At 40.0% G+C, this 16,663-nt stretch overlaps 1 protein-coding gene and 1 pseudogene across 1 annotated transcript; both read left to right on the top strand.

The window, feature by feature from the left end:
- Positions 1–149: 149 nt before the first annotated feature.
- On the top strand, positions 150–14,523 carry LOC139474410 (rab-like protein 3). Its single transcript, XM_071257423.1, has 9 exons — positions 150–217; positions 1,216–1,307; positions 2,658–2,775; positions 4,523–4,625; positions 6,990–7,146; positions 7,548–7,619; positions 8,092–8,118; positions 10,094–10,117; positions 13,422–14,523. The coding sequence occupies exons 1-9, from the start codon at positions 172–174 to the stop codon at positions 13,479–13,481; spliced, it is 699 nt and encodes a 232-aa protein (XP_071113524.1). The 5' UTR covers positions 150–171; the 3' UTR covers positions 13,482–14,523.
- Positions 13,563–14,462, top strand: LOC139475698 (uncharacterized; annotated as a pseudogene).
- Positions 14,524–16,663: the final 2,140 nt, after the last annotated feature.

Raw genomic sequence — 16,663 nt, 5'->3', positions numbered from 1 at the left:
GCCAAATCGCGACGTTTTAAGCAAATAACACGATGTTAATTTGGTTGGGTGCCGTTTTAGGCTACGCAACTAACTTAAACACCCGAAAAGTTACGAGACTTTCCGAATGATGGAGTGAGAGCTCCTCGCATCACGGATACTAACCGAGGCCAGAAACGGGAAGTAGGCAAGATGGCAGCTATAGACAAAGTTAAAGTTGTAGTGGTCGGCGATTCTGGTAAGATGACAATGAACATGACGGTAGATACTCTACATATTCTACTCAAGCTCCAAACCAAACATTACCAAAATTCTGCAAAGCCGTATGTCAACAGAATTTGATTGCCACGTCAGCAAGAATAGTTAATAGTGATACGTTTGGGGTTATTTCCCTTTGGCTGTCTGCTAAATTGATGCAAATGCGTTTGAGTTAAGATAGTCTGAACAGTATTTCAGTTACAACGGACTATTACAGATTAATCAGAGACGCAGCTGACTGACCTTTAATCGTTTCACTGGATTCTGATCAGTGTGGATCTAGGGTGTGAACCCATGATCGCTGAGATTTGGATCCAGGCACTGACAAGGGATGTAACTATACAAAGAGATGGATACAGGTTTTTGTGGAAAAAATACAGTGGTCACAAATACAAATCTTGAAGTGAACAAAAAAATAGTAGGGGAATTGACACAGGTTGTCACATAAGGGCATGCACACACACACTCTGATAGAATAGTTTGCAATATTGTTAATTTTTTTCTTATGCCATTACCATTATCTATGCCAGAGTGAAGATTTTGATGTCTACTTTCCTGCCTTCTAAGACATAACAATTGGGAAAAAACCCACTGTCATCTTGTTACATTGTCACTGTAGCATTGCTCTGTGAGATTTCATAAAAATATAAACTTTCTAACTTCCTATCCAGTTAGATTATGCATCCCAGAAATCCATCTAAATCAAAACAAAACCAATCCTATTACCTGTAGTGAGTGAGTTTAGCTTTTATCGTTGCATCAGCATTATTTTAGGCATCTGGTGACAAATTATTCAAATAAATTCAGGCTACGTCTCAGATTTAATGGAAAACAAACAAAATAAAAGTAGGTACCCGGTACACATTTCAGAGTTGTGTGCCTGACAACGAGTTTAAAGAAACAGGATGTGATGGACCTGTGGGATCTCACAATGTACCCAGCACAGCACACACAAGTCATCACTGTTCTTTATTGCAGGTGTGGGTAAAACATCACTAGTCCATCTGATCTGTCACAATGAACCACAATCAAACCCCTCTGCAACAATTGGCTGCTCAGTGGAAGTAAAGGTAACTCCACTTTTGGGGATGAAAGTATTTTGTTGACCCGGTCTGTTTACTTATTACCAAAGTACAGATACCCAAACTCCAATTGCATTGATGTTTTTCAGTTAGAAGTCATCTGTATAATATTATGCCAGGCATGGAGTGTTGGGGATTAAAGACAATCAAATTATATTCCAGTTACAATAATGATCCTTCCGAAGTAGGAATGTAAGGACCTGGATGAGTATTTTGACAGTTGATCACAATGATTGATTACAATTGATCCAGTGATTACTTATGTGGTTAGGCTACCTAAATTTCATCTACAGGAAGAGAGAAAGCAATTATCAAGTCAGGAACATGTCTGTATGTTTTGCATGCCTGGTCTGGTCTGAATTTAAGAACAAAAGAACTGTTTAAAAATCCAAATTTTGAATAAAACAACTATTTTTTCCCAAATTGCCATGGCAAGGGAGTTAACTGACTCTAAAAGTCCAGTCTCCATCCTTGCCGAACTGGAATTTGGATGCTCGATCGTAGCACCACCAGTGGCAATCACAAGTTATGTCCCCTCTATATCCCTCCTATTGACCAATCAGATTCCACATCTCATGCATTTGCGTCAAACAAAATGGCAGCGCCGAGTCAAGACTTTCTGATCAATAATCAAGGTCTATTTTGTCACAAAATTGGCCTTACCTCGCAAAATACATCACATCACTTGAGCACCTTTATTAAAAACATGAAAAGATTTGGAAAAATCTGTCAATGCCCAGTTGACAGTACACACACTCTTCAAATTCTGCAATTGACCAAAATCTAAATGGCAGTCGCCATGTTGTTTTTGATACGAGTGTCGTTTTAGCTATCCGATTTTGATTGGACTATGCATAGACTCCTTAGTCCAGCCAGAATATAACTCCATATTTCCAGCCAAGTTGGGCAAGGGTTGAAACTGGACTTTTATAGTCAGTTAACTCCCTTGCCTCAGGAAGATGCCAAATTGCTATGAATCCTAGATAAATCCCTGGCACTGGTCTCCTTCACTGTTTCACTCGCATACACTTTGTCAGGGGTCACATGTGCTTGTTCAAGTGTGCCACAGAGATGTGTATGTGTGTCTTTTATAACGTAAATATACTGACAAGAACAAGAACAGGCCTGTAGTTGGCCTATAACTTTTATATTACTCTTGAGAGGAAATGAACAAATCGCCACAACTGAAAAAAAGCAAGTGTTTTTCTCTGGTTAATAAAATTCTGTCAATAATTTAGAATAGCAATGTTACTGATAACGTCAAAAGAAAACTCCATTGATCTTCCCAACATGCATCATTATTCGTACATGTACCGGCTTTTGTTTCTTAATCCTCAGCTTCATGAGTATAGAGCGGGACTGCCCAATGAGAAGACGTACTTTGTAGAATTGTGGGACATCGGGGGGTCTGCCAGTCACCAGAACAGCCGATCCATCTTCTATAACTCAGTAAACGGTATGTTTAGAATGTGATGATTCTGTACAGAGTACAAAATTTATTGCACAAGATACTCCCTTTACAATTTAAGTGGGCGTCTTTAATCCTTCAAAACAATTGCACTTCTATAGCAATGTGCATGCTGGTATATAGAGCTGACCCACTGAAATACTATGCTGCAGATTTAACATGGATACCACACTCAGAAACGGTGTACTGACTCCGATCCAACCATCCTTGTTGTATCTCCTTAATGCTGAGTGCAAAGACAGGGAAACAACAAGTACAATCTTTTAACATCTTTTCATTTGACGTAGCTGGAGATCGAACTGTTAACCTTCTACGGGGCAGACGCTTCACCCACTAGACCATGGGAGCATTCTTATTTACAGGTGTGAAATTCCCATGGGGGTTTTACCATGACTTACAAAGTGGGGGTCGAGGGGACCCCCAATAATTAATTTTAAGGGTAGTATGAGGGTCCTGTAAAAAATGAAATGCTGTAGTGTACTGTGTGGTTAGGTAAATTTTAGAGCCTGGAAAGAATCACTGATCATGTGGACAGTGGTCCTGACTGATGGATGACAGACACCCATAACTGCTCTTGATGCGCTGTAGGTACAATGAATATTATTTTGCGTCCCTTGGGACACAGTATTTTTTTTTCTGCGTCCATTCTCTACATTTGTGCATCACGTTAAACCAGTCCCATTAGTACCAGGGAGATCTGTAATGAAGGATGTTCTCACGGTTGAGCTGCAGTTCTTCCTTGTTGAGGGAAAATAGTTGAACTGTTCTAGAGAACCACTGATTTAAGTCATCAGGTGCAGATTTATGTCCCTTTAGGTGCCAGGATCTGTAAATTTGCCCTTGAACTGTCAGCACCATACCCCTAGTTTCAGCAAAGTTGTAAACTTCTATGACCTGCATCACTCTGGGCTTCCTGCCACATGATAAGCCCAGTGATATCCAGCTGTATCGTGCGTTATGTCATGGATAAAAAAGGAAAACAGAACACCTCCCCAGCGCTTGATTTAACTATATAAACATGCAACAGTGCAACCTATTATTGCAAAATGCAGCCTAATAGTTACGTCTACATGCACCAAGTGCATGTAAAAAAATTTCTACCCCTTACTTGTCCACACACATAATCAATCGTGGAACACACTCAATGCCTCTAAAATTTATTTACCATACTACATCACTAATTCCTGTGTTATGTGTAATTTGTCATACTTTCAGGGGCTGACAGGGTTAACCTCTTTGGTCATGTGGACAAGGCGTCCGACCTCGTATCAGAAGGTCCGTGGTTCGGTCATTTTTTGGCCGCTACATTGGCGTCCAACGTAGGGCTGAGCACGTTCATATTAAATTTGAGCAAAATAAGCCTCATTACCCTACTATGCGACCCAGGACGTGCCTTCTGTTGACAGGGGAGTATGTAGCAGGGTGTAGAGTCATCCCACAGATGACAGCTTGTCAACTTGCTTATGGGGTTAACCTCTTTGGTCATGTGGACAAGGCGTCCGACCTCGGATCAGAAGGTCCGTGGTTCGAATCCCATCACGGGACTTGGAAATGTTTGGCTGCTACAATTGCATCAGTAATTTATGTGATCCTGGCAGCTGACCAGCCTATGTTTCAACTGTGATAAGTTTATGGGACCAGGGTGCAATTTGGTCTGGTTATGTTTGCTAAGTGTACTAATGTTCACAGCAGTATTAAACCAGACTCACACACTTTCCTATCGATGTTGGCACAGGCATTATTCTCGTCCATGACTTGACAAACAGGAAGTCCCATCAGAACATCAGGAAGTGGCTGGCCGAGGTCCTCAACCGGGACTCATCACAGAAAGGCAACGGGTGAGACATTTAATCCCTGCATGCCTGGCGCGGTGTCAGACTGCAGATATCAATACACATGTGGGCAAGGACACTAGGAGTGCCAGACGCGGGCTATTTGGCGGTCCCAGGATGTTTGATTTGAGTCCATTGAAGCATGTGTTGTTGGTTTGTTCAAAGATTATGAAGGTCAATCTAACGATTTTTTTGGTGTTTTTATTTTTAACTTTTATTGTTCCCAGAGTTATGGATTAATACAGTATTCCGACAAAAACATATTTCCGATTGCATAGAATGACACAATACACTGTTTAAAATGAAAGGGTTGGAAAACACAATCAGGCTCAACCATAGCAACAGAGAGCAAAGAATCAAATGCTGAGGATAAAAGTGACCATTTTTGTTAAAGTTATTTTTGTCATCCTTTTTTATAGCAATAAATTTCTCGATTGAATATATGTTTTTAAGTAGTTTTAAAAGTATATATCTTCGGTTGTCAATCTAACAGATAATAGGTACTGTAACTACAAAGAGATAATATCTGTTTCACAAATAATTTTTGTTACAACAGGGTCAGAACTTTACCCTAGTCCACTACTTGCCGGGGCTAGTACAACTTCCTGTGGGCTAGTACAACTTCCTATGGGCTAGTACAACTTCCTGTGGCCTAGTACAACTTCCTGTGGGCTAGTACAACTTCCTGTGGGCTAGTACAACTTCCTGTGGCCTAGTACAACTTCCTGTGGCCTAGTACCAATTTTCCAATTTTCCCATTGTTTTTACATCACAAGGGCATTTTATCGTTACCCGGGCTAGTGAAGCTTTTCAGTTACTTCTAACCCTGTACAATGTATACAACTTGGGAGAAAAAGGGCCCTAGTCTTGGAGTGGAGTATCCTTTAAGGCTGAGATCAGGTCTTGCGGCTTCCTGGCCAAGGGGTTCAAACTCCCCACAACACAGGAATGATCAGGAACAAACCGGCATGCACAGGTGGCCTGGTTGTTGAAAGTGTCCCAGTTGACGGGTGCCTGTGACAGTAGCTCATGGTGTGTCACTCGCAGTGTCTTGATCAGCAGTGTACATCTTCATTAAGAGTGTATGTGCTTAATGTCACATCCAGTCCTAAACTATCCAACAATTATTAAGTTTATGTACAAAATACATGTATTTCATATAATATACATAATATATATACCGTATTCGTCGTAATAAGCGCCCCGCTCTAATAAGCGCCCATGGCGATATTTGCTAATATATTGGCTAGTGAACAATCCCAATTAGCACCCTTTCCAATTGATCAATGTACACAAGACTTATTTATTCGTGTATAATACGCACTCGTGTGTTACATGCACCCTTAACTATGGGCAATTAAATTCTTGAAAATATATCTATCGTGTATAATACACACAGACTCTTCTTTTATATATCATTTCAGGCTGTCAGCATAAACCACAAAATTTACAATCTTTCAACTTTGTTTTTTTCTCACCAAAATTATATTCTAATGAGAGCCCCCTATTTCTAATTTTGAGAGCGCCCTAGGCGCTTATTACGTCGAATACGGTAATATATATAATATACACCACTGCCCTGCACTGGCGGTGAAATGAGCTGTATGGTCATGTGTTCAGCAGGTGGAACTGAAAGTGTAGCTTCCTGTCAGCCTGTCAGTCTCACAGACCATATTTACTGTATTACCGACCTGCTCTAATAAGCCCCCCCTGATCACTTTAAGATCAACCTGTTCAAAATCTTTTATGATCTCAAATTTACTTGACAGTCTGTACTTATTTCTTGTGGATCTTTTCACAGAAAACAGCACCGTAGAAGAAACGAATAACAGCTCAGTGACTGTCATCCAAAAAGTCTGCCAGATTCACTGATGTTTGAACTAACTTTGTTCACTACAATCATTCTCCGAATATTTCTTTAACTCAGTGAGCATGAACACACGCATGCCATTTAGAAAGTGGTCAAATGTTACAAATGGTATATTTGGGATAACGCTTTCTGAGTAAAGCACAGATTCTAATACTTTTATTAGGTTGAGTCACGTCCGGGACTTTCATTTTTGTGGAAGCCTCGATGGCTGAGTGGGTTCGATTGCTGACTTTGTGTGCTGGCGACTAGGTGCGTCACTCTAGCAATGTGGGTTTGAATCCCATATGGGACTAAACCAAAAAAAGTATGAGTAGCTGTACTTTACTATGAAAGTGTTATCCTAAATATAACATTTGTCAATGTGCAGGGTTGTCATAAGTGCCCCCCCTACACAAACACTAGTTACAGCACTCTACATCATAATAAAGTTAACAGATTTATTATAAGTCACTGTAATTACGTATACTAACTATGTTAACTATTTTATCTAAAACTTTCAGGTATGAGTTTGACCCTGAGCAGTTTGCAGGGAACCAGATCCCCATCCTGGTGGTGGGCAGCAAGGCCGACCTGGCCCAGAGCCTCCGCGAGGACACACGCACTTACGATAAATACTCCTCCATAGCCGAGGAATGCGGCGCTGATGAGCTGAACCTGGTAGGTGGCACTGCATGGTCGGGGGTTCACACGAAAAAAACGTCTCATATCCATAGTTTGTTTGTTTATTTTGTTTGTTTGTTGTTTAACACTGCACTGAGCAATATTCCAGCTATATGATGGCGGTCAGTAAATAATCGAGTTTGGGCCAGACAATCCAGTGATTAACATCATGAGTGTCGATCCACGCAATGGGGATATGATGACATGGATCAGCCAAGTCAGCGAGCCTTTTACGGCAAGCATGGGTTGCTGAAGACCAATTCTACCCCAGATCTTCACGGGTGCTCATATATAGGAAAAGACAACTGCACCAATGGTAATTGTGACAGAAAAACATTACAATGCATGTCTCGCATAACCCATGCTGTTATATGATGAAGAATGTTTGTGGTTTTCAGGATTGTATGCAAGTCAAATATTTAGCCCCAGCCACAACCAATGCAGTGAAGCTGACCAAATTTTTTGATAGGGTAAGTTGAAGCATGCATGGTGCTCCTCCAATACACAGAGTATATATGTTACTCAAAAGAAGTTGAGGAGCATGGCATGACAGATTAACTAGTCATAGGAACAAATTGGATGTTCTTTGACTTCTTTTGAGTAGCATACATAAAACAAGTATGAATATATATTCCATATTCAGTTTTTGGTGTGCAAAGATTGACAATGTAGTTATTCTTTCTTTCCCTTATTTGGGTTAAAAGGGTGTCTTTCATATTTAAATAATAATCCTTCTTTCTGAAGTGAGGAGGGCGTTTACCAAGGATCTTATCCCTTTCAAAGAATAATTCAAAACATGTTGCTCGACCTTTTTATCATGTATGTGTTGAGAGGGGAGGATTCAGAGGGAGGCAGCAAAGTATCAATAACTAATACTTGCTGGACTTGTCTTCTTTAAATAACAATCTAATGTAATTTTTGTTTTATTTTACTTATTTCCAGACGATCGAGCGGCGTGCCGGCAATCAGGTCAGTGGTAACCGCGCTGCCTATGACTTTGCTGAGTGATACATTCAATCTCGTTAACCAGTAACAGTAAGACAGCCATTGAACATGTTCTACCTGGGGCCTGGTGCTGTGTCTCTTAAACCAAGGTGTCTTTAACCCCCTACACCCCAGGGGAAGCTATCTACTGGCTCTCTTCTCTAGTATTGGTAGAAGTTCAGTTGTCTCCGTCAGGGTCTTGTACAGTGGACTTTTGTTATCTCAAACATCATAGATTTGAAACTTTTCAAAATCAAAGTAACACTTTGCACAATAAGGTTTTAAATTTTATTACTTTGTAAATGACTAACCCCTTGTTTTCAAAGTGCGGACTACAATTTGATTTTATAGACACTCTTCTTGTCTTTGGACAAAGCCTTTTAGGAAATATCAGTGAAGGATATTCTCTCTGATATAGAACAGGACTGAAGAGCTCCATGACTTGTCATCAAGAAAGGGGGCGGTCGGGTAGCCTAGTGGTTAAAGCGTTCGCTTGTCACGCCGAAGACCTGGGTTCGATTCACGACATGGGTACAATGTGTGAAGCCCATTTCTGGTGTCCCCCGCCGTGATATTGCTGGAATATTGCTAAAAGCGGCGTAAAACCTTACTCACTCACTCACTCACTCATCAAGAAAGACATACATGCAGGAATTTGCAATTGTTTTATTGTTCTTCAACCATTCCCTTAAGAAAGAGAAAAAGGATACACAGGACTTGAGAATTAGAATTTGTTTCCCCTTAAATGAAGTAACAAGAAAAATACTTAATGGCCTCATTTATCCTTCTGATGGAGATTTACAAATCAGACAGGGGTCACTAGAATGTTAAAGATTGCCTGTACCAGTATGGCAACACAATCTTGTATGTTAGACTACAAATGATATTAAAAAGCACAAATAGTATTTGAAGCCTCTGCTTGATATTTGAAACCTCAACCTGGTATTTGAAGCCACAACCAGATATTTGAAGCTACAACCTGATATTTGAAAAACCACAAATGATATTTGAAGCCACAGCTTGATATTTGAAAGCACAACCTGGTAATTGAAACCTCAACCTGGTATTTGAAACCTCAATCTGGTACTTGAAGCCGCAACCAGATATTTGAAACCACAATCTGGTATTTGAAACCTCAACCTGATATTTGCAACATTTGGTTGATAATCTATTGTGGCCTTTATTTAACATGCTAAGGTTTCAGAAAACAAGAGTCGCTGTAGCCAGGAGATTGAAATCCCATTGAAATGTACATTGTGATAAACGTTTGAATCTGTAGATATATGTGATGTAGAATTTAGATGGGATAGAATACGCATAATACATATAGTTGCACATATATTAGAGGTGTCACAATTCATTGAGGTATCAATGCATTTACAGCTGCCGGTATGATACATGATACACCTACCCATGTATCAGTTTATGTTTTATGTTTGTATCGATTTTAAAACAGTATTATTGACATGATTCATATTTTAGGGCTGAATGGGTTTTCAAAAAGTAATATATGTTTTGTGATGTCCTACACAGACGGTTGCTCGGGCATGCATTACTTTACTACACAGTAAAACAAAGTTCTGAATCTGATTGCAGGATATCATAAGTCTAATTTAAGTCATTTTAGTTAAGCTGATAGTAACAATCCCTAGTTAGCAAGGCAACTTGGACCATGGGGAAGTGTTTGCAAAAACAGCTTAAGTTTTGTATCGTGACACGTATCGTACCATGACTCAAGTGTCGAAATACTTATCGTATCATAACTCAAGTATCATTATACATGTCGTAACATGACGCAAGTGTGGTGATATATATCGTATTGCCATGTATATGTATGTGATGTAGACATATTGTGGCCCCTAATATATGTGTAATTGAGGAAGCTGGGAACAATGAGCTGATACAATGATAGATGATGTGAAGACAGTGAGTACTGATATGAGAACCTGTGTCTGTGCAGGAGGTGGGCGAGGAGGACCTCGAGGTAATTACGTGAGCGTTGTGTGAGCACCTTGACATCTTCTCACCCCTGGGTTCCGGCATGTTGTCATTGGTCTGCATCCTTATACTTTGTGTACATGTCTGGGGAAAGGTTTACCAATTGGCCATCCTGACGATGGTGCTTCAGTTACAATCTATGTGATTAGTTGTAGGACAAATAGGATTATAGACTGGACCAGTCGCCATTATATTAAAGTAGCCTAAGTAATGTGTCATGTTTCCCTTTAAACAAATGAACAAATAAAATGCAGCAATGATAATAAAATCTGAAACATTGTTAAAAAGACAGTTATAAAATTGTGACTGTTTTCCATGTTGAGGTTTTCTTGTTTTTGGAACGTTTCAAATTATATATTCATTTAATCCTTTTATTATTTTTTACATTTATTATGAAACATGTAAACAGACCTGTTCCTAAATTCCAATCACAACAAAAACTATAATCCAGGCAATGCCAATCTAAATATGTACTTGGTGTGTTGAAGAATCGCGATGCAGTATTCATTGATTGGAAGTCAGTGTGTCAATATGTGTCAATGGTCCAATGTCAGTATGTGTCTGTGTGAGTGAGTGAGTGAGTGAGTGAGTGAGTGAGATGAGTTTAACTCAACTTTGAACAGTATTTCAGTAATATCCCAGCGTGTGGGAGGAAAGCCTGAGGTAAAGTAGGTCTCTGATGTTTACCACTTCCGTGAAACCCACGAGCATGTGTATGGTGCTGACAAACCTAGAAACACAATTGGGGCAAAATGGGTATCTGTGTGTATCAGTAAGTGTCACTGATCCGAAGCTAGGGAGTCACTGAGTGTCATTGATCCGAAGTCAGTATGTGTCATTGATCCGAAGTCAGTATGTGTCATTGATCCGAGGTCAGTATGTGTCATTGATCCGAAGTCAGTATGTGTCATTGATCCAAAGTCAGTATGTGTCATTGATCCAATGTCAGTATGTGTCATTGATCCAGTGTCAGTATGTGTCATTGATCCAATGTCAGTATGTGTCATTGATCCAAAGTCAGTAAGTGTCATTGATCCAATGTCAGTAAGTGTCATTGATCCAGTGTCAGTAAGTGTCATTGATCCAATGTCAGTAAGTGTCATTGATCCAGTGTCAGTAAGTGTCATTGATCCAATGTCAGTATGTGTCATTGATCCAATGTCAGTAAGTGTCATTGATCCAAAGTCAGTATGTGTCATTGATCCAATGTCAGTATGTGTCATTGATCCAAAGTCAGTATGTGTCATTGATCCAATGTCAGTATGTGTCATTGATCCAATGCCAATATGTGTCATTGATCCAATGTCAGTATGTGTCATTGATCCATTGTCAGTATGTGTCATTGATCCAATGTCAATATGTGTCATTGATCCAATGTCAGTATGTGTCATTGATCCAATGTCAGTATGTGTCATTGATCCAATGTCAATATGTGTCATTGATCCAATGTCAGTATGTGTCATTGATCCAAAGTCAGTATGTGTCATTGATCCAATGTCAGTATGTGTCATTGATCCAGTGTCAGTATGTGTCATTGATCCAGTGTCTGTATGTGTCATTGATCCAGTGTCAGTATGTGTCATTGATCCAATGTCAGTATGTGTCATTGATCCAGTGTCAGTAAGTGTCATTGATCCAATGTCAGTATGTGTCATTGATCCAGTGTCAGTATGTGTCATTGATCCAAAGTCAGTATGTGTCATTGATCCAATGTCAGTATGTGTCATTGATCCAGTGTCAGTATGTGTCATTGATCCAGTGTCTGTATGTGTCATTGATCCAGTGTCAGTATGTGTCATTGATCCAATGTCAGTATGTGTCATTGATCCAATGTCAATATGTGTCATTGATCCAATGATAGTAAGTGTCATTGATCCAATGTCAGTATGTGTCATTGATCCAATGTCAGTATGTGTCATTGATCCAATGTCAGTAAGTGTCATTGATCCAATGTCAGTAAGTGTCATTGATCCAATGTCAGTAAGTGTCATTGATCCAATGTCAGTATGTGTCATTGATCCAAAGTCAGTATGTGTCATTGATCCAAAGTTAGTATGTGTCATTGATCTGAAGTCTGTATGTGTCGGTGTGTGTCTGTATGTGTCGGTGTGTGTCAGTATGTGTTGGTGTGTGTCTGTATTTGTCGGTGTGTGTCGGTGTGTGTCAGTGTGTGTCGGTATATGTCAGTATGTGTCGGTGTGTGTCAGTGTGTGTCGGTGTGTGTCAGTATGTGTCGGTGTGTGTCTGTATTTTGTCGGTGTGTGTCAGTATGTGTCGGTGTGTGTCAGTATGTGTCGGTGTGTGTCAGTGTGTGTCGGTGTGTGTCGGTGTGTGCCGGTGTGTGTCAGTGTGTGTCGGTGTGTGCCATTGATAACATGGGTATTTTTCCCTTCTCACAATGTTTCAGTTTTATAACAGTTTTTGGAGTGAAGCCTGCATTACTAAACTGTGCATCTCTTTGAGACATATTTTTGCTTGTCTTATTGTTTGTGTTAATCTGACAAAGATGTGGAGTAGTTTCAGTCATTTTTATGTAGATACTGCTTGAAGTATTCACGCCTCAGTTCTTATTTAACACGAATACTCCAGTGCAATTTATTATTTTTTTATTCAATTTATTTACCCAATATTCCAACTCTCTCCTATGTATTGTCCGAGTCTTTTCCTTGGTGGCAGCATTCTTCTCTTGGCGGGGGTAATGGTCGACATTTGGAGGAAGGTTCCTCATACAAACGTGGGACAACCTATTTCTTTTCTCTTCCTGGAAATCTTGGGATGTAATTTGATAATATAAAATCAAATTAGCTATTAAAAATATAAGTTAAGGCCAGACCAGTTTGATTTTTTGTTTTACAAATTTTATTGCAGGAGACATGTTAAAAAATTGAAAGAGAATTGTCAGGCTTCCTTTGAGGTTAAAATTTCTGAAACCAAATCTTGAACTCTAAACTGGAACTAAAATGCATGTTTCAAGTAGACACATTTTTGACCCAATATATCAATTTTTAATCATTGTCTTTCCTTTCACTTTTGGGCTGGCCCATCCATTAAACAAAGAATGAAATTGTCTGGCATAATGAGCTGAGCAGGTGAAAAAGATATGTCAGCTCACATTCAGCATCAGCAAATCCTATAGCTATTTGATGATCTATGGACAAGACATGGGCACCATGCGAAATATATGATAGATATTTGAAGCTCAGTAAACTGTAATAGTTGTCACTTTCTGTAATTCTAGTCTAGTTTGTGTATATTTCAAACAATTAATGATTTCATATTTCTCTTTTCAGGGCCATATAAGTCCAAATCAGGATCGAAGACGGTTTTGGAAAAATTCCCATGTGGACTGAGAGCTCATCATACCAATAATAAGACTTTATCAGTGTTAGGAGCAGAGACAGTGTCTACTCCAGTCTGTACATTCAGGAGTGATGAAGTCAGCTCGGACCAGCAGACAGTGTCTACTCCGGTCTGTACATGCAGGAGTGATGAAGTTACCAGCAGACAGTGTCTACTCCGGTCTGTACTTGGAGGAGTGATGAAGTCACCTCGGACCAGCAGACAGTGTCTACTCCGGTCTGTACATTCAGGAGTGATGAAGTCAGCTTGGACCAGCAGACAGTGTCTACTCCGGTCTGTACTTGGAGGAGTGATGAAGTCAGCTTGGACCAGCAGACAGTGTCTACTCCGGTCTGTACATGCAGGAGTGATGACGTCAGCTCGGACCAGCAGACAGTGTCTACTCCGGTCTGTACATGCAGGAGTGATGAAGTCAGCTCGGACCAGCAGACAGTGTCTACTCCGGTCTGTACTTAGAGGAGTGATGAAGTCAGCTCGGACCAGCAGACAGTGTCTACTCCGGTCTGTACTTAGAGGAGTGATGAAGTCAGCTCGGACCAGCAGACAGTGTCTACTCCGGTCTGTACATGCAGGAGTGATGAAGTCAGCTCGGACCAGCAGACAGCGTCTACTCCGGTCTGTACATGCAGGAGTGATGAAGTCAGCTCGGACCAGCAGACAGTGTCTACTCCGGTCTGTACTTAGAGGAGTGATGAAGTCAGCTCGGACCAGCAGACAGTGTCTACTCCGGTCTGTACATGCAGGAGTGATGAAGTCACCTCGGACCAGCAGACAGTGTCTACTCCGGTCTGTACATTCAGGAGTGATGATGTCAGCTCGGTCCAGCAAACTTGTCCTGAATGACAACATTCCTCATATCCTCTGTGACACTGAATGGAATATGTCATACAGCATTCTGTGTGAACCGTCCCCATTAGCTATTAGCTGTGTCCCCCTCAGTGTCACACAGAAGCCTGCTCAAGACAGAGTGATCAGCTTCCAATGCTTCATGGGTCTGGGAACTACACTTGTTTACTTATCCTCATCTGTTGGTGAAACAGCAACATTGCACAGTTGTTTCAAACATCAAATTGAAATTGTTATGTTTCAATCAAAAACATCATGATGTATTTATTTCATCAATAAATATTTTATTGTTCATGGAACCAAACGTGTTATGTTTTATTTCAACGTCTGCTGATACCCTGCTTGCTGGAATTCAGTGTGAAACAAAAAAACAACAACAATGAAATGGTATACAATTAACAATTTTATTATAAAATTTATTAGGTTTACAAATCAATACAAATTACTGCAGAGTAATTACAATGGCAGTACACCATACAGTGGCGGTACAAAAGTCAATGGCAGTACAAGTACAATGACATTATTAACTATATTAAGTTTCAGGGTGAAAACATTGATCTTCAGTGATCACTGTTGGTCTTGATGTAATGTCAGGTGCGAGAAGCACATCCTTGTCCCCATACAACAGTCTAAATATCATCCCGAAGGTTCTACACAGTGTTGGCCTAGCCTAGTTGTTCCAGAAGATTCTAGATTACATTTGACATTTGAAAAAGCATTTAAATATAGTAACGTCCACACTACTGCTTACATTAGATAGTACTATATTCCTGACAACTGACCATTGTCAAAACACTATGCTGTGAAGTTCTACTGCATCTCATCAGAAACAATGCTATACATTTACAACGTTGTTTAACAATAAATCACACTGCCACAATCATACAGTGATGCTGAGCTCCAGTATCTAATCTAGCCGCATGTATAGTAGTCGTGACTTGATATAGAATCACGATTATTAATTAACAACTAACTATAACTGCTCGCAGTTCACCAGGATTGAAACCATGGGATCAAAACTTGATGTTTTACGCTAGCAAAATGGATATTACTTAAAAAGCACACTTTACAATTGGTGTCATTACTGTAAGGAATATGGCTGATATGGCTTGTTTATTAGTATTAGCTAATCTCATTAAAATCAGATCTTAGTTCTCGCTCCCGCTAAACAAAGATCTGCGGACATCCCATTACGGTTCACGTCAAAACAACCTTTCATCCAACCAATCAGAGCGTCGCTTACAAGATCATGAACGTGACAGTCGGAATTTTCTAATCATGCAGCCTCGAAATATTTAACAGAGGGTATTCCGAACGACAGTTACGGGTTTTATAATTATATCCATACAATCTAGGCCATCTATAAGCCATTCCAGAATGTTCTTTTGATCAGTTTCGTAGTCGCCAGTTTGAAACTAGTGTCGTAAAGCTCGAGAAAGCTGCCTTCTGATTGACTAATATCTATTTCTTGTCAGTAATTTCATTGGTCGGTCAAAGTTCGCAAAAGATCGTTCTGACGTGACCCGTATTGGGATGTCCTCAGATCTTTGTTTAGCGGTAGTGAAAACTAAGATCTGGTTTCAATGAGATTGAGTATTAGCACACATGCAGCTATCCCCGTTAATTACTCATCTTGATATTTCATGATTCAAGTGACCTGGTTATCCTTACTCCCAAACTTTAACATAGACTTACGACAGTCGTAGTGCTAAGATGGTCGTAACTCCCATACTTTAACATAGACTTACGACAGTCGTAGTGCTAAGGTGGTTGTAACTCCCATATTTTAACATAGACTTACGACAGTCGTAGTGCTAAGATGGTCGTAACTCCCATTCTTTAACATAGACTTACGACAGTCGTAGTGCTAAGGTGATCGTAACTCCCATACTTTAACATAGACTTACGACAGTCGTAGTGCTAAGGTGATCGTAACTCCCATACTTTAACATAGACTTACGACAGTCGTAGTGCTAAGGTGATCGTAACTCCCATACTTAAACATAGACTTACAACAGTCGTAGTGCTAAGGTGATCTAACTCCCATACTTTAACATAGACTTACAACAGTCGTAGTGCTAAGGTGATCCAACTCCCATACTTTAACATAGACTTACGACAGTCGTAGTGCTAAGATGGTCGTAACTCCCATACTTTAACATAGACTTACAACAGTCGTAGTGCTAAGGTGATCGTAACTCCCATACTTTAACATAGACTTACAACAGTCGTAGTGCTAAGGTGATCGTAACTCCCATTCTTTAACATAGACTTACAACAGTCGTAACACTACGATCGCTTTGTGGAACGGGTCCCATGACTATCT

Source organism: Haliotis cracherodii, unplaced genomic scaffold, assembly GCF_022045235.1.
Source record: "Haliotis cracherodii isolate W230 unplaced genomic scaffold, xgHalCrac1.p SCAF_3, whole genome shotgun sequence".
NCBI lineage: Eukaryota > Metazoa > Mollusca > Gastropoda > Lepetellida > Haliotidae > Haliotis > Haliotis cracherodii.
The sequence above is the reverse complement of the archived record's forward strand: the minus strand, read 5'-3'. Positions and strand labels throughout refer to the sequence as shown.